The sequence below is a fragment of the Sabethes cyaneus genome, chromosome 2 (assembly GCF_943734655.1).
Source record: "Sabethes cyaneus chromosome 2, idSabCyanKW18_F2, whole genome shotgun sequence".
Classification (NCBI taxonomy): Eukaryota; Metazoa; Arthropoda; class Insecta; order Diptera; family Culicidae; genus Sabethes; species Sabethes cyaneus.
Genome location: NC_071354.1, coordinates 239,432,206 through 239,451,776, shown reverse-complemented (window position 1 = coordinate 239,451,776; position 19,571 = coordinate 239,432,206). Strand labels below are relative to the sequence as shown.

The 19,571-nt window shown below is 41.1% G+C and overlaps 1 protein-coding gene across 1 annotated transcript in view; it reads left to right on the top strand.

The window, feature by feature from the left end:
* The window catches only part of LOC128736820 (loricrin-like), a 100,075-nt gene that overhangs the window by 66,011 nt on the left and 14,493 nt on the right, over positions 1–19,571 (top strand). Inside the window, exon 5 of the mRNA XM_053831312.1 lies at positions 2,211–2,867. Within this exon, the coding sequence (XP_053687287.1) occupies positions 2,211–2,867 (657 nt within the window). The remainder of the gene's footprint in view (positions 1–2,210; positions 2,868–19,571) is intronic.

Sequence of the window (19,571 nt, the reverse complement as noted above, 5' to 3'; positions counted from 1 at the left end):
TTAGCAGCGTTATGCGGCATAACTTGTGCCACGATAGTTACAGCAGTCGAACCAATGACCTTTTTGTAGGTGGGACAAGCAACTTCTACCATACATTCCTCCTGTAGCTTCTCCTTCTCCGAAATCTTGGAAATAACCCAGTGTAGAGTCGTTGCCAGCGGCTTTCGGTCATGTTGATAAAGCTCTGCCGGTAAACGGTTCTTTTCAGCGGCTTTGTTGGTCTTCAGCAACCCGATTTCTCGTTTGACTTCTTGGAGATCAGGTACTGGGACATTACTATCATCCATGGGTACTCCTAGGTAAACTTCCACTTCCTTCTACAACTTCGCCATTGAGGTGTTCATCGAAGAACTGCTTCCACCTGCCGACCACCTGGCGCTCGGTTGTGATCATATTCTCTCCCTTGCTCCCATGAGCTCAAAATAGTTGTTCTAATTCTTCACGGTATCTGTCCTCGTTTTGGAGCTATTTACTCCTCAGGATCATGATCAACTGGTTGCTTGCTTTTTTTTCTCTTCATCGCTGAATGGCATTCCCCCCATCAAAGCAATTATTTTGTATACTCTGGGACTATTCACCTAGTATTGCGGTAGGGGCCTCTCTGATGGCCAAGTGTATTCTGCCTCAACTGTTTTCAAGGGTTGATGCACCTAACCGATGCACCGTTAGGTGTTTTGGATCCCCAGACCTCGGGAACCTGCGAAGTTTGTACATCGTTGGCCGCTATAGTCGGTGTGCCGGCTATAGGGGCGTTCTGGATTGGAAATTCATATCTCCGAAGGCGATCTTGATGTCCCGTGGCAAACAGCGGTCGTACGTTGCTTCCAGCCGCGAGTAGAAGAAATGTTGAACGTAATTGAGAAAACGCCCATTAAAGGGACTCCCTTTATCCTCAATAGACATATCTTTTTGTTGATCGCCTTCCAATCACGCGATTCTACAGTCTGACCAACAGTACAAAGCCTGTTCCCAGTTTGTTGGTAGTGCCACACCTTTGTTAAAACTGGGCCTTTGTGCTGCGGATCATTCAAACCTTTTCTCTTTTGCGACAGATTTCCTGCAAAACTACGATACCGAATTTGCTGGGAGGGTTCAAGTTGTTCGGAAAGCAGCCGGTCGCCACAGCATCAGCCGTTGTTGTGAGCCGCTCCTAATTGCATGAGTGCTTACTTCCCTGTCCGTATACGACCTCAGTTTTCACCGGGTTAACCCGATTTTCACTAAGGATGGTCAAATTTCGGTTGGTACTACGAGGTGACAGGGATAGGAGTTGCTAGCTAAGAGGCTTCTCACGGGACAACGGGATATTTCAGTCGGTGCTAAATTCATTAGCCGCTTCTCCTGAAATTCGTAACATTTTATGTCATAGCAGCTGTTAGTTGCTATTATTATTTTTTTTTCTTACGTGTTCTGTTATAAGACAGTACGATATTGCAGGAAAATCCAATTTTATTATTGCCTTAACAAAGACAACTAGATTACTTACCATAATAGATCAAAATAATGGTCGCATTGGTGCTAAGCTTCCGACAAAAAAAATTAAGATAACTAGGAACTACATGCATCAACAAAAATGCAAGTTTTTTTAAATCAATTCAGAAGCAACAACAGAACGATCATTTTTTTGCTCGAAATTGAAAGATAGGGATTTAAAAGCTGTTAACAGACCAGCACCGATTCGTTGCAGGATAAAAACTGGCCATGAAGCGAAAACAGAATGAAAAGGGATTCACTGCATTTGTTAGATAAAGTGATGTAGCTTTAGAATTGTTTGACATGAGTTTCATCTCCGTGTTTTATTTACTGGTTGTGGGATTTTGGGAACTGTACATTCAGCGATAAAACAAATTAGATGGGGTAATTCAAAAGCACTAAACTTTCAGCCCGCACCACGTAGTAGCACCGCTCTATAACATACAATTTTTTGGAACGCTTTGGGATGATACTGGCTTTATTCCGTAGAACTGCAATCGTATTTTATTTTAGCTTTTCGCTTCACCCTTTTGCTACCGCCCGGTATTGCCTGCACACGCAAGGGCCGCACTAACCATACTAAACTCCCTCCATTAGTTATCAAACTACAATTAAAAAACTGCTTCTCTCGTTCGGACCGTCCGACACTCCCTCCCCAATCCTGCTCGTCGACCAACCAACATACAAACAAAAAACATTCATACAACACATCCCCATAAAAAAATACGCCTCTCCAGAGGAACTTCCGGTTTTGATAATTCTGGACGTGGTTATTATTTTGCAAGCCGTCCACCAAGTTCGGCACCATCGTCGGCACCTGGCGCACACCACCAGCAATATCCCCTACCACCACCATCATCATCGTCCTCATCTTCATCATCATCGCAATCGTCCTCGCACTACCACCAGCCCAGTCACGGCGGTGGTTTCGGTTACCCGGGCAGTCCAACGGGACCAGCAGGAACGTACACAAGTCAACCAATCGGATTCCAACATAGCAGCGGACCGGATCGGCCAGATAGCAGCAGCCACAGCCATGCGGGTAGTAGGCCATGCTGCTCCGAGTGTTGCTCGTCCGGAGCCGGCGGTGGCGGTCCAAGTCGGTACCCATCGGGACCAACCGGAACCGGGCCCGGTTACCATCAACAGGCACCGTCCGGAGGTGCAGGTTCGTCTTCGTCATCCTCAGCACAGTATGGCGGAGCCGGTGATCGGCCTGATCACGGTCGGCCCGGTTCGTGGAACTATCTGAGTGGCGGTGGACAAGATTACCATCAACAGGCCTCCTCGGCGGCTGGAGGGTCGTCCTACGGTCAGTCCAACCAGGACTACGGCAATCGAGGCGGATATCAACAACAACAACAACGGCCAGAGGGAGGCGATCGACAGCAAAAGTAAGTGAATTTGTTTTGTTATTTGAACTTAAGTTTTTACAATTGAGTGTGAATGTGTTTGAGTCTCTTGTTTGGTGGTAAAGGTTGGATGCCTGGTTCTAAACTGCACACTTTTTTCTTTAATCTAATTTCATTTCAATAAATGTTGAAAGGATTATCACATTCAGTGAGAAATCATGCTAAATCGCCACATTTCCAGCTGGCTTTGAGGAAATTCGCTTTCACCAGCAAGAAAAGTACATTTGCTGCTTTGCAAACGTGGAATTGCAAGACCGCAACTCGAAATGAAAAGCCAATGCAATAATGGAAGCGACGGATGACGGGGGAAGGGTCAGTTGGCGGCATTCCATAACAATACATCATCGCACACCCCCAAGGGAAAAACGTTCGAAGGCGTGAGGAAATTCTCACAGCCGAGAACGTTTCCCATTTTAGGAGAAAAAAATTCTGCTGCTGCTGCTGCTGCTACATGACAGCACGGCAGTGCAAGATCGAAAATTGCATGTTGCTGCCTTTCGGTTCATGGAATGGAATGGAATGGACCAGCAGCATTCATTGCATGGCAGAAGCAAAAGCAAAAAAAAAATGAGCGGAAATAACATCGTACTCAATTGCACAAATGCTGAAGCAGGCAAAGCACATCACTTTGGCACTTTTCCTTTACTTTCACCGATGGAAAATGCACACCCAGCGACACCTAACTGTTATTTTTCTCTCGAGACTGTCGTGCCGAGAAAGACACAGTCAAAAAACCGTGTCAATTAAAAGATACCAGCAAATGATTTGGCTGGTCTCGATTGAGACCAGTCAATTGGTAGAAACTAGCTTCACCGTCGTGATCGATGATCGCTAAACGGCGTTCTTCTAACAGTGTCACACTTGACTTCTCAATTGCATTGGCTGGCTGTGCTTGCTAACGGGAGGGGGGAAACGTCGAGCTCGAACAAACATTTCTGCAACCTTGCATTGAAACGGGTTCCTAAACGGGTAATGCCAGAGCATGGAATCAACAGTTCCAGGCCCGGCGCGCATGACAAACTAGAAGAATGCAATTTGATAGGTAGTACGAATTGAAAGTGTTATTTTTCCAACTCACTTTCTATACTTTTTTTGCGTTCAAAAAAATGACTCGCATCTGCTGAAGGAATAGTGTAAATCGAAATACTATTTGCTGTTTTGTTTGAAATCGGTTTGTCTTTCGTCCTTTGAGTTTTGGGTGCAAATTTCAGGTTTTGATTGATGGAGGAAATAGTCATACTAAAGACAGAGAAAAAATGTACTTCAAAACTTTTATTTTTCGAAAAACTTGTTACAAAATAAGTTTGATTACCGCTGTTCAGGGAAGTTGACTTTATAAATAAAGTAAATGCATAAATAAATGTAAACTTTTGTACATCGTTTCAACCGCGAATGCTGAAACTGATCTTGATCTTGGGTTTGGAGTTCTATTTGCAGTTGGCCATGGACTTGATCTGAGCCTTGAACTGTGACTTGGATTTGGACTTGGACTTGGACTTAGACTTGGATTTGGACTTGGACTCGGACTTGGATTTGGACTTGGACTTGGACTTGGACTTGAACTTGGACTTGGACTTGGACTTGGACTTGGACTTGGACTTGGACTTGGACTTGGATTTGGACTTGGACTTGGACTTGGACTTGGACTTGGACTTGGACTTGGACTTGGACTTGGACTTGGACTTGGACTTGGACTTGGACTTGGACTTGGACTTGGACTTGGACTTGGACTTGGACTTGGACTTGGACTTGGACTTGGACTTGGACTTGGACTTGGACTTGGACTTGGACTTGGACTTGGACTTGGACTTGGACTTGGACTTGGACTTGGACTTGGACTTGGACTTGGACTTGGACTTGGACTTGGACTTGGACTTGGACTTGGACTTGGACTTGGACTTGGACTTGGACTTGGACTTGGACTTGGACTTGGACTTGGACTTGGACTTGGACTTGGACTTGGACTTGGACTTGGACTTGGACTTGGACTTGGACTTGGACTTGGACTTGGACTTGGACTTGGACTTGGACTTGGACTTGGACTTGGACTTGGACTTGGACTTGGACTTGGACTTGGACTTGGACTTGGACTTGGACTTGGACTTGGACTTGGACTTGGACTTGGACTTGGACTTGGACTTGGGCTTAGGTCTAGAATTAGACTAGAACCTGAACATGGATTTTGTTTCGCACTTAGATTTAGACGTAGACATAACATTGGCTATGTGATTAATGGTTGATGTTGCAGAATCAAATTTTTAGCTTGTGCAGAGGCCTTCCCAGTAACGATAGCTCAGAGAAAGAAGAATAAGAAAGATCCCACTTTGATTGAGGAGAAACAGCTTATGACGTAGCCAGACGATATCGTAGGCCTTCTGCGGTAAATGCCAAATTCAAAATGTTCCATTCTTGCCAAAATGTCACTTTATTCAATAAATTTTTGTCCACGTTCACGCTTGCTGCGTTTGTACTACATTAACATGGTATGCTATAGATTGGTAATATTTGTAAAAGTCTTTAGCAAAAAGTTTGATTTTGACAGCGCCGATTAAAAATTTGTCTTAGGGGAGATTTGAACTCCCAACATCTCCCCGTGGCTACGCAAATGCATCAAAATTGTCCTGTGCACTAGACAGTTAATAGAATAAACGTGCAAAAGGCCAAATCCGTCAGAATTTTCTTAGGATAAATCGAGAAAAAAATGAAAGTAGAACTTAAACGAAACTCAAAAATCAAAATACTTAACTAAACATGATTAAGTAAATTTTGTGGTATTCAACACATACATGAAGAAACCAATATGTTGGTCAACATGTTGTTTACTCAAGAAAATGTAAAGGAATCCAGAAACGCTTTAGATATCAAAAATAATCTGCAAGTAGGGTATGTTGCTGCTTCGTCGTAATTGCCTATTCCCGTCCTATCCAACACAAATTATTAAAAATATCAACGTTTTTATGACACACAATGCAAAACTAGTTATTCTCTAGTTGAACTTAAATATTTTAATTTGTTGTCTATCATACGCGATCAATCAAATTGAGCTGAGATCTATTTAAGTGCTTTTTATCATTAAAGAAGTCCTACCAGCCAAATTTCCTACGTTTTTTCGTGCGACGAAGAAGAAAATGTCTACTAATCGTTTTAATTTTCGTCATTCAAAAATGAAAATAACTCATGCAAGGCATTGTCGTTATTCTACAGCCAGGAAACTGGCCTGACCAGCAGAAATTTTGCAGAATAACATTTGTCATGTCGTCCTACGCAAATACATGCGCGTTAGCTTCGTAAACATTGTTGTGATTTTTAGTTCGGACCATGAAAAACTTTGATGGACGGATTTTAAAACGGTACGACGAATTTAAGAAATAAAGTCAGTTGCGTAATTTCAACAACATGCTTTAATAATCGCTTTTCAGTGATTTCAAAGCTCACTGATCGGAAGGTAAGTGTGTTTTAATCAAATCAGCACAAGAACTTTTGGAGTATTCATTAAATCCATCCAACAAATGATGAAAATTAGAATGGCTTTACTTACTACGACGGGAATTAGAAATAAACCCTATATCGAACAAAAATCTAGAAAATCTTGAAATCAAAGAAATTTAGATCAAAAGAAATTTCTAAATTGATTTGATTCTTTAATTTAGAAGCACTCAGGCTGGTCGACTGGTTGGTCTCTTTGTCTAAAAACACATCTAAGAACCCAATCCAAAAAAAAAAATCTTTAACAGTACAAGAATCTTAATAAATCTGCAATGCAATAAAATGGAACATAATTGGAAAAATCTACAAAATTGTTTTGAAATCCTAAATCTATGTATTTAAAACTGAAAGTATTGTACTGGTTTCGACGGCGGATAGTATTTGGTTTAGATCTAAACGAAATAAAACTGAAAGTATTTATGTTAGTATGTTGCGCCATAACTCCAGAACGCGCCTTCAACGTTCACCAGAAACCTTGGCACACATGTTCAGCACTGAGGGGTTGACAAAAGCGGGGTTGTCCCTAATAAAATTGCAGTTGCACAAGAGGTTGGGAGACAAAAATACGTCAGGGAGGGTTGATGGGGGGTGAAGCACCATTATAGGGATTTTCAGAGAGCAAATAGATGCATAATTGTCGACGTGACAGAAGGACGGCCCAAGTAGCACACTTTAGGTTCGTTTAGTTGAAGCAACTGAATTACGACTAAAATTAGTCATATTTCGGTTACCATAACAACTTTGTAACAACCGTGCTAGTAGGGGGGCTAACCTGTAGGGACTTAACGGTGCGGGCGGCGGGGAAACTAGGAACGTGAGTATGAATGTATGTTATGTTCTGCCATAACTCCAAAACACCTAGACGGTTCTTCAGGAAACATTGCACACGTGTTCCTTGACATAAAAGAATCAACGCAGGAGGAATTGGCAAAATGGAGTGGTTTATCAAAAGGGGGGGGGTTCAAATAAGTAAAACTGGTTTCGTTTCTCGTGCATTTTGACCTATTGCAGTTGTGCAAGTAAAAGTAATTCTGAGAAAGGAGCTGGGGGGTTATAATGGGAGGAGTTTCACTGAAGGTGCCAACGAAAGTGGACGAGAAACGTGAGCATGAATTTATGTTGCGCTATAACTCCGGAATACCTGGACGGTTCTTCATCAAACTTGGCACACATGTTTTTTGACATTGAAAGAATCAGCGCAAGGATGTTGACAAAAGAGGGAGACGATCCCTTACAAGTGGAGAGGAAGGTTCAAACGGGCAGAGCCGTAGCGTGATATTGTGGCGCCTTTGACGAAAACCCAATTTAGTGCCCCCTTGTTTCCCAAATTAGTGTTCCTTCCATGTTTATCATTTTTTCATATTCGTCCTTCATCCAATACTTTCCTGCACTTAACTTATGTATTGAAAAAATGGACTAATTTCGAATGGTGGTAAAGCCTTTTATAAAAATGCTTTGGCACCCTACCAGGTGGCTTAGCAGCGGTTCACCGGAAACTTCGCGATGGTCGATGAAATGATACACGTCGGCATATTATTTAACTATTTCGTAGCCTTGGCGGTCGGGTACTTTTCCGTTTTGGCCACAAATTTATTAGAGTAAATGCTCCGTTTGAGCTTTGCCTAAATAGTTTTTATTGGTAGCAGTTGGGGAACGTTGGGAGAGTTGGAGATTGTCGGTACAACGTTCACTGGGCGATTGCATGCTACTTAGACACAGCCAGCATCGACTGACGCTTCCGCATAAAAATGTTCATTTCGAGCCAGTACTTCTTCACCGTTTAGCCGATTCCTCCGACCTCCCGGCCCAAGGTGCGATACGATAAGACCAACTTGCTCTCGGTCTTCATCTTCAGCTTCTGCTGCACGTTACGGCCTCGCAGCACCACTGTTGGGTGGCCGCAACCAGGTTTCCGTTCAGTGCTTTCGCCTTTCTCGCGGGGCTGGGTGGAGCTGGCAGTATGAACAAAACATCGAGCGTATCTGTTTGCTTTATTGAAATGTAGACCCGTGTTGGCGCCCTTGGCAGGGGTCAGTCTAGCCAACCACACGCTACGGCGCTGCAAATGAGTGAAGGGTTGCGTTTATCCTGCATTTGGAAAGATAACGGTTGTACAAGTGACTGGACGACAAAAAAATTATGAAAGGAGGAATAGGGTGGTCATTGACAAGGGCGAGGTTCAAAAACGTAAAAAAGGCTTTGTTTCGCTTTCCAGAGATTACCGAAAAGCTCATAGATTTACCAATGGCTAGGGGACAACAGGAGGGGGGCTGACAAAGAGTTGATATATTCAAATGAAGAAAAAGGGTTTTGTTTCTTGCATGTGGCTGAGAAACAAAGGGGACCCGTCGGGTAATAAATGCTAAAAAAAATGCTAAATCAATCTTAATAAGGCTAATGATTTCTGAAATTAAAGAAAAGAAATAACTTTTTCCGAATTAGATTCCACTGTTAATATTTTTTTACGACAGATATTTATTTTGTCTACGACTTGCAGGCTTCATCAGTGTCTGTTTTCGAACTAGTCGTCTGCAAGTCGTAGGCGAAATAAGTATCTGTCGTGAATAAATATTAATAGTGGAGTATAACTTGGAAGAAGTTAATTCTCTTCTTTAATTTCAGGTTTCGTATTTTAATAAGACGCTCGAAAAACTTCAGTCGGCTATTGAATTCTATCGCAATATCAAGAAGATTTAAATTTAAGTAGACTAACGAAATTAACAGGAGAGCAATCTGAAATCCAAACAAATCTTAATAAGTTTTAAAACGTCCTAAGAAATTTGAAAATAATTCGAAAATGATTCAATAAAATATACAATGGAATCTAGTTTATAAAAGGCAGCTAGCCTAGACAAATCTGAAAATATAGAAAGATCTAATCATAAGTTATTTATTGAAATTTCAAGCAACTCATGGAAACACGAGGCAAACAAACGAAATATATCTAAAGATATCAATAGAAATCTGAAGACATACAAAGAAATTTTTATTCTTTTAATTTATTTGAGCTTAAATAAGATATTTTAACAGCAACAGCTTAAAGAACTATATAAACGTAGAACATATTAAATTGAAAAAAAATCTGAATAATTTCAAGGAACTCTGAAAAACTAATCTGAAAAGTCTAAAGAACTTTAAAATGATAGGATAAAGTCTGAGAAATTCAATAAAATATAAAGAAATCTCAAGGAATCTGAGAAAATCTAAAGCATTCTGACGAAATCCGCTGAAATTTGAAGATAACGGGTGGCAACTAAAATTTTGGAATTTTTTTCTCAAGCTGTCAAAAAAAGACAGAGATACATGAAGAAGATCTGATTTACCGAAATTAAAGATACATTATCCATTGTTGAAAAAAAAATTAGTGTACATTTGAAAACGGTCCGTAATCGGCTGTTCGGCGAAGCTTTCGTTTGACGTCGGAACAGGAGCGTTGTACGGCCTGCATGTCAACTTTGCGAATGCATCTCTTGATTTTACCAATCAACTGTTTGCAATTCGTGGTTCTCCAGTTATTTTTGTACACTAAGGAACTCGAAATCCTGAAGAAATCTTCGATTGGGTGCACTGAGACAGATTTTTCGGGTCGTGGTTCTTGGGTAAAAATGGGATCGAATGGGTATTCAGGAACGATTGTGTTTTTTTTGCGTAATGCGATGATGCTCTATCCGGCCAAAACACGTATTGTCCATCTGCAAGATGTTTTTATAGAAACGGGATCAAAATTTTGTTCAAACATTCGTCTGGTGCATCTTAATTGATATCCAAACCAGAGGGCTTGTTGTTGAAGAAACGAGAAAGGGAACGATGTCCTTCTGCGTCTATAATTTTGGCTGGTTTTCCACTAGCTTGCTTGCGAATAGTTGTTGGGCATCTTAGGATATGGTAAACAGTCGATGCCGCAACATATTTGCTTTTTAAATGTTGTACCGTATACTTTTTGCCGAGATTTCTGTGGCAGTTCGTAGAAGTGTACAACGCGCTCTCGAAATGCTTCTTGTTTCGATGTCATTTTTAGCAAAACTGGGCGAGCATAAACCAAACAAAAAATATTAACAAAAAGAGGAGAGACAGAGCTAACACATACCAACTCTCATTTCTCTCTGAGCTCGTCTGTTGTTGAGCATAAGGGCCGCGAAAAAATTCCAAAATTTTAGTTGCCACCCGTTATTTTGAGAAACTTGATGAATCCTAAAGAATTATAGAGAATTTAGAAAAATCTGAAAAAGTCCTGAGAAATCTGAAGTAGGGTTACGGACCCTGTTCGTTATACGTAAACACGATCCATACTTTATGGCGAGTTTTTATAAGAATTAATCCGTAAGTACTTTACAAGTTTTACGTAAGTTTTTTACACCAAATAAATCTGACACATCTTGCCTGCAAATGTATACCCATTTAGCCCGAAAAAATATTTCGGAACTTACATTTCTCAGTGGAACAATTTTTCATGCTCCAGCGGTAGTTCGTCATACGAAAATTCTCTTCGTCATAAACCAGATTTCTTTCGTTTATTATGGACGGACAGCAATTATTTAAAAAAATCTATGCATGTATTCTTTGAGTCGTGTGCAAGAGCTACCCAACTATTATAAAAAAAAATGGAAATAATTTGATTAACAGCTGAAAATTTCAAGTAGTTGCTCCGAGCGATCAACAGATTCGCTTCGTCATACTCAAAACTGGTAGAAAAACCAAGAGGACTTCTATTTTTTTAACAAATACAAACAAACAATTTAACAAACAAATAAATAGTAATTTTCTAACATATTCTTTTCCTCGATAGCGAAAAGAAAATCCATAAATATCAATACCAGGATTGTAATTCGCATCAAAATTGGTTATAATGCTGGTTTCTTGTCTATAAGTCTGGAAAGTAGACGAAGTCCCGCCGTAGACGTACCCATCCAGCACCCTATTCTATAAAATTTGAAAGAATTAAAGTTCAAAGAAATTTAAATTAATAAGGTATGAAGCAAAATAGAAACGCAAAATGTCTGATGTGGTAGCAGTGATTTGACAGTTTGACAGTAATCCTACCAACAGTTATTCCAGTTGGTTTTTGAATGTGCCTTTCAATATCAACGTTATGTTTACTTCATTCAAAATTCCACACGGCAGTCAAAAGAATTTGTGCCAGCATCTTTACGGCTTTCATCCGACTGTTATAATAATCCAAAGGTCAGTGCAGAAACAAGCTCATACTAATGTTTCTGAATGTGACTTAACCCAACTGGCACGAGACAAACACTGCAACAAAACAACCATCACCAGCCTCCTTCGGAGGCAGTGTGTAGATACAATTTCCTTGAAAACTTTCCAGTTGGTCTGTCCGAAAGATTATCTTTTTTTTTATGAAAAACCTGCCATGAAAGATGTAAATCTGTTTGAGCGGCTGGAAAGCTAACACCGTTTCTACTGTGGACCCGGTCGCAATATTGCACATCATTGTCCTTCTGGAGTCCCGGAGTCCGCCTGTTCTGGCACACAGCAGCAGAACACTCACTAATAAATTCAATTCCGGCAAAGTGACATGGCAGAAGCAGAAGAAACACGTGTTTCATGTAGATAGTCCGTCTTGTTTGTACGACTTCTTTAGCCACAGGCGAAAGATGCAATTGTAGCTCAGCTCAAACAGATCCCTGTGCTGTGGTATGATGATGCTGCAAACTCTCAACGCCGGCCGGGTGTGTAGGTAACCGCAAGAGTCCATAGAGACATTGAAAAATGCATTCCTCTATTCCGGCCGACATCAGCATTAGCTGATTCGGAAGTTCCCTGCCAGTCGCCTTCTCGTTCCAATTTCCTTCTCTTACACTTTGAATATACTCTGAATGAAATAGAGAAAATGACGGCAAATGCAAGGTGAAGATAAAAACTTACAGTGTGTCGTCGTTTTGGCATCGAGCGACCGACCATCCGACCAGGCACAGGCAGAGCAACGAACGTCATACGGAGGAGACGGAAACCACAGAATGAATTTAGATTTCCCACCCACTTCCAGGAGCATCCAGCAGCATCAACGTGTTTGGGCCATAGGATTTGCATGCACACATACCTAAACCTATACATAGGAGCTACCAGTAGGTAGCTAACTGCTTCAAAACCTAGCAATACCGCAACGTCAAGCAATAGCCAAATTCCGTAAGAGCTTCCTATCACTCGAGATAAAATGTAAATTTGTTTTGTTACACCACCGATGCCTTCTTTACTTTTGCACTTGGCTGTTGCTGTTTGCGGGAAAGAGGATGTGTGCACCTTGTATATACGGACAGACTGACTAGTGATTCCGTTGGGTTTTCATTTCATGCACTGTGGTGGGCTTCATCGGGAGTGACGGTCACAAAATGTATTTGCGGTCTACCGGGAGCAAAATTCCAGAAACAAATTTTGTGCTGTGTTGAAATACTATTTCCAAATGAATTTAATATTTTGACATGCTTATCGATACGAAAAGCTTACTGAGGTTACACTGATTATTTGATGTACTTAAGACTAAACCAGTGTCCGTAAAAATTGTTAGTCAAACGTCTGAATTACTTGAAGAAATATAGGGCTTACGAGGGGTGATTTATGAAATGTTGAAGGGAAACGCTACCACCACGTTGGTGGTCATTGGAATGACTGTGTCCATCGGGTAAACCGGAGAGGTAATTCGTACTTCAGCGTGTTCCCATGTCCGGCATACAAGTTTCTGCTTTGGTTGGCAACGATTAACTCGGCTCTATGGTATAGATACAAATAACGGATTTACAACAACTATCAAAGGAAGGAGTGAGAACCTCAAGATCTTCAGGATTAGTGGACAGTTGGATGTGGATGGGTGGCCTAGAGTTTAGGTAGCTCTCAATCTGATCCGCCTGAAAATCTTACCGAAAGTTTACTTAAAGTTTTAGCTTTATTAACTTTTGTAACGGTTATGAGTGTTGCGTTTGGTCCGCAATCGTTACTGATATTGAGTTGAGTTGTTTTAAAAGGACTTCACGGCGGCCTCCCAAGGTCCACCGAAATTGAGCTGCTTCTATGCAATACAAAACGACGACCTGACGCATGTCAGGTGGATTTAAATTGTGTTAGAAGTTCGTCTAGCACTCGGAAAGTTAAAAGAAAGTTCTTCGCTTTGTCACACTCAGTGTTGACGGTTTTGGAACATTGTGCGATGAACCGTTTCAGGGCAGAAATGAAGACCTCTGCAGTTAGGTTAGTCACCAAATCGATATGGACCGCCTTGGGGGCCAGGCATACAAGAATAGCTATGTAGCTAATTACCGTTGCTGTCTTCAAACTGGTGGTGTTCAAAAACGGGAAAGTTGACGACCCACGCTGGGAAGATCGCCTCATCGGCTGCTCTTAGACGGTGGAGTTTCAACAATAGCATCAACTATAGACCACTTTCCGTGCCATAATCTCAGTAGCTAAAACCGGTGGCCATGAAGGAGATTTTAATGATAATAAGTGATTACCATTTTCATGAATTGGTAGTTTACGAAAAGAGTTTTGGGGTACTTTCAAGCATTCGAGAACCTACCTTTAGAATACAGCCTTCCAGAATAAGAGCCAGATTAATTAATTTTGATTCACGGTATGTTGCAGCTGCTTGCAGTCCTCTACAAATTGTACAATAATCTGAATACAACAGTTTGCATCGCGGTGGAATAACAAAACGAACGTTATTGAAGTATATGAATAATGATGAACAGCAGTGATCGTAAATTACTTCCCTGTGGAACACCGGAACTACACGTTTTAGTAATGCATAAATTTGAAACCAGCAGACCAATTTGTCAAATAAAGCTGTTAGTGTTAGTCTTTGATTTTGATAAGGACGCATGATGGTCTCTTGTAGGTATCAATTTTTTTCAGCAGAACCATTAGCGCCCATTTGGGGCCTCGGAATAGAGTTATAGGTACTGTCAGGTCTACCGGAGATCATGTCCGGCATCTTGGACAGATCTTTGCGAAAGCTCCACAGCATATGTATTTGCTTCTTCCTCGATCCAAGCCTGGAGCTCGGGGCTTGAAAGTGATCAAAAGCCTCTGAGAGACATGAGTTGATCACCAATCACTTTTACATCGACTGCCGATATTTTTTTCGGTATTCGGTATGACATATACTAAGTAAAGCCTCTGTCGGTCGGTCGGTCGGTCGAGCGTCTTACCCGATCACACCACCAAGACGTTTACTGTTCTGTAGGCTAATATTAAGTTTTGTAGCACTTTCTCAATTCTCCATACATTTGCTGAAATCGACGATTTGTTTTTGTGTTTATGTAAATCTGCATATTTCAAACCAATTTCAAAAGTTTGGTCAAGTTATCTCAAATAACCGTACTGCCTGCAGTCTCCGAAGAATGTTGGAATTACTTTGGGACTCCACGACTTGTTTGGATTATGAAATTAGAAAAAGAAGTCGGGAAAGCTTCCGAATTTGACCCAAAAATTATTGACAAGCTGCTATGTTTGAGCTGCTAAAAATAAATTCTTTAAGGTCTAATAGAGTTGCAATTTCCATGTATAGTTTCATATTATCGGCATGAATCAATAAATACAGTCAAATTTCGGATCGTCCCCTGTAGAACTTGAGTTGATTGCAAATTATGCGATTGTTCATCAAATATTTTCTGATTCAGAATAGCTTCAAAAAGTTTAGGAATTGATCATTGTAAACCCACAGTAATTCTTAATTTTTGATCGTTTCCCCGATTTAAATATCGGTATGAGGTAAAATCACCATCAAATCATGTCATTGTGTTATTTGGCATCTGATATCAGGTCCCTGGAGATTGGCGACTGTTTGGCATTTGACACCTAGCAGCTGACGCCTTGGAAGACGAAAAGACGGGAAGACGAAAGACGAGTAGACGAAAAAACGAGAATATGGAAAGATGGAAAGGTGAGAAGATGGCAAAACGGAAAGACCGGAAGATCTAAGATGGTAAATGGAAGACGGTAGATCGAAGATGAAAGACGGAAATATGGAAAAAGAAGAATACGAAAAACAGAAAGACAGGAAGATGAGATGATAAAGATGATGATAAATTGGAAAGAATTGAAGATGGGAAGACATGAAGACGAGAACCCGGGGCACGAGCAACAGGGAAAACTGGATGACTTGGCGAGAAGACGATGGATTTCATTATGTCATCTTTTCGACCATCATATCACTTGACGTATGGCGAGTTCAGCGACTCACATCTCGTTATTGACACCTGACATCTAGCGTCTAAGACGGGCGAATAAAAAAGAAGACGAGAAGACGAGCATGCGAAAGATGAAGATGGAAGACGAAAAATGAAAGACGGATATATAGGTAGAAGACTAGAAGACAGAATAACGAGAAGATAGGAAGACCAGCGTTGCGAAGCCCATACTCGTGTGGTCTAATTTTCTCAGACACGCGTACTTGTTCTGACGAACATGGCGGCAAAAGCATTGCTTTCGGGCTCTCGCTTTTATAGAGTAATTTATCTATTTTGGACAAACGTTACGCGGACTCTATTTTGGACTCTATCTCTCGTTTGTGGCAAAATCAAATGGAAAGGTCCAAAATAGAGTACGTGTAAGGCCTGTGCAAAATAAATAAATCACCCTATATTTATGCACTGTGACGAGTTTTTGCGAGTGTGTATTTAGTTAACAGCCACGGTCGTCGCTCTCGCTCGTCATTACAGCCCAAGCAGCTGATACCGATCATACGTGAGAGCTAGCACTTACTCCCGGCTGTATAAACGAGGGCGTAAGATTAACACGAATAGAAAAAGTATTCCATATGTATAATAGTGGCTGCTCACGAGTTGTTTGTCCCGTGAGCGGGCTATGCAGAAAGACGCTACGAGGGTGTGGGTTCGCGAGTGGGTAGGTAGCAGAATGACTGCACACAGCAACGGCTGCGGTTTTTCGAACGCCTGCATCAGCAGTGTACGCGTTGTGTGTTATGATTCTCATAATCGCTCGCGCGAGAGTTGGCGTCGTTTTATTCTCGCTCGATTTGTCACTTTAGGGCGGACCGGATTAAGGAAGATGGCAAATGAAAAACGGAAGACAGAAAGATGAAAGAGAGAAATACGAGAAGACCAAAAAACAGGAATAAGGGAAGACGAGATGACGTAAAAGATTTGACGATAGCTAAACGGGAGGACGAGAACACGGGAGGAAGAGAAATCCGCCGGAAGGCAGACAGCCGGGAAGGCGGAACGACGTGAAGACAGGAATTCGGGAAGACTGGAAGAATGGATGGCGGGAAAACAGGAAGACAAGAGGACGAGGTTTATGAGAAGCTAATAATCCTGAGTGTGTATGGTTTAGGCCTTCTACGTCGGCACGCTTGTTGATGGAGTTGCGAGAATTTGAGATATGGCACATTTCAAGTATAGGTAGTGCATATTTTTTGTAACTGTGATCGATAATTTCCAGCTGATTGACGGTCGTTTGATGCCCGGAGAGTCTTGTTTTCAGATGGTTAGTAGTCATACCAATGTAAACCGACTCGCAATCGTGACATTTTATACTGTAGATGACGTTGTGTTGTTGTGACGGTGGTCTTAAACCCACCAACACCCCTTTACCATAGCACTATAGCCAGATATTCAAATATAAAATACCAGGTACAATAAGTGGACGTTAGACCGACAGTGCAAAGAAAAACGTGACAATTTAACTTAACAGACAGAAAAACAGATGTGCAACAAAGATAATTTAGGACATGTTACTTCAACTAAACAAAGACAATTGACAAAGGACAGACAGTATTGTACGTATAAAATTAAAAATTAACAAAATTTGTAACAAATTTAACACCCAATGTATCGTAGAAATCCTTGATAAAGACTACAACATATAGTCGAAACGTCAAAGAAAGTACAAAATGTGTATAAAATACATATTATGATGTCATCTTTTTGTAACGTCATCTTTTCATCAAGCCGTTGTGTCATTTGACATCTGGTGTTTGGTGTTAGGCCTCTGGAAGTTGGCGACTGGCGAAAATTATCGAAAATCACTCTTAACATATTCGGAATCGTAACTAAAGCTTAATAAAGTGCGCCCAAGTTGATTTTCAATTGTATGTAATCATAATAACTTACATATATACGATATTCAGCGCAGAATTGTATAGCAGTACGAAGCGAGTCGGACTTAATCGGTATTATAACTAATAACTTATATATACGAACGCGTACTTTATTCCTCATCACGAATATCGCCTCCAAAATAATACGGATATGTCAATTTTGAGCATCAAATACAATTTATTAACATGCATATCTGTACCGAACACTGATTTTTAACTTTTATTCGAAAATGCTAGCTGGGTGGAAGGTGGCAAAACCGAAAGATAGAAGATAGAAAATAGAAAATACAAGATGGGAGATGGAAGACGGAGAATGTAAGATGGAAGATGGAAGACAGATGATGGAAGAAGGAAAATGGAGAATGGAGGAAGGCAGATGGAAAATGTAAAGCGGAAAGCATGAAAATGGAAATGCCAAAAGATGGGGTGACTCGATGACGGGTAGACGGGAAGACAAAACACGAAAACACGGTAACAATGAAGACGAGAAATTGGAGCCAATTACTGAGTCTGGTTATAATGATCTTCTGTTACAGCTTGATTCAATTCGCGAATCACCCAGCTTAGGTAAAGAGAAACGATCTACGAATTTAGTAAGCGTTCCCAGTAAACATTTTTGTTGAATAGCAGCTCATGAAGCGCTTGTATTGTAATGTATGTATTTGAATATAGGCTTTGAGCCCGTTACCCAATCTCAACATAGTTACAAAACATAAACATAAAACACACTTCTTAAAATGAATAGTACATATAAACAATAATGACACTAATACTCTCTAAAATATAATCTGAGCTTATGTCTAATTGTATCTGGGCTCATATCCATGGTGACAATTTCCTGCAGTGTATTGTAGGCATTCATGAAGCGGGACGTAGGCTCATTCTGTGTGTTCACAACGGTGGCACAACGGTTCATTCCTGGTTCGCAACGGTGGCTCGAAGGTTTTCCTTCGCCGTGGGGAGACTGGACTATCGTTCAATATTAGTCGGCTGGCAAGAGGTTGGCTGACAGTTCGTTCTGCAAGAATATTCGCGAAGAACACGATGTCGGCTATCTTATGCTTCGCGAGGACCGAGTCAAGGTCTACTAGGCAGCACAGGGCTTGATAAGGTAGTAGCTCTTCTCCGTTCCATCCGAGATTTCTGAGAGCAAACCTTACGAATCTCTTCTGGATTCCTTCTATTCGCTGAATGTGAGTTACGTATTAGGGGTGCCATATTACACTAGCATAGTCCAATTTGCTTCTAACAAGACCTTTGTAGACTATTGAAGGAGAGCGAGCGATCGAAAGTTACATCCAGGTCATGAAGATATTCTGTGCGCGGCACTACTCTATTTCGGTACCCGTAATCGAAGATCACGGGGTTAACTTTCCTGGTGAATGTCATTACTGAGCACTTGTCTGCATTTACTTTTAATCCACGGTTTTTGCAGTACCTTCCAACATGGCCTAGGTCGAGCTACAATTTCAGGCAATCTTCCGTGGACTTGATAGGAAATAAGATTTTTATATCGTCTGCATAAATTAGAATTCTTGCGTGGGTGATAGCATCAGGCAATTTGTTCATTAGAATCGCGAACAGCAACGGTCCCAAGTGACTGCCTTGTGGTACTCCAGAATGTACGGTAAATATGTAAGTTTTGTTGCCGCGAATTTTAACAAATTGTACTCTATCCATCAGATATGATATCATCCAGCTGTACAATGGACCTCGAACGCCAAACTCTTCAATTGCCTCCAAGATGCTATTAATGCTAACGGTATCAAACGCTTTGCTCATATCGACCACTTGAAAACCTTTCGGTATGAAGTCCGTAACCATTGAGGTGAATTCACACAGGTTTGTTAAAACTGATTTCTTCTTCAAAAATCCGTGTTGCACAGAAGAAATACGTCCGACTACATTGTCATAAAGGTGACAATAAACTAATGATTCGAAAAGTTTCGGGATAGCCGATTGTATAGCAACCCCACGATAATTTTCTACATCGCTTCTGGCACCTTTTTTATGTATCAGAGTGATGTGCGAAATCTTCCAGATTCCTGGGAAATGACCGGCGGCTAGCGACGCGTTGAATAAGCTAGTGAGCGGAAATACAAATTCTTGCCGGAATTGCTTGAGAATTC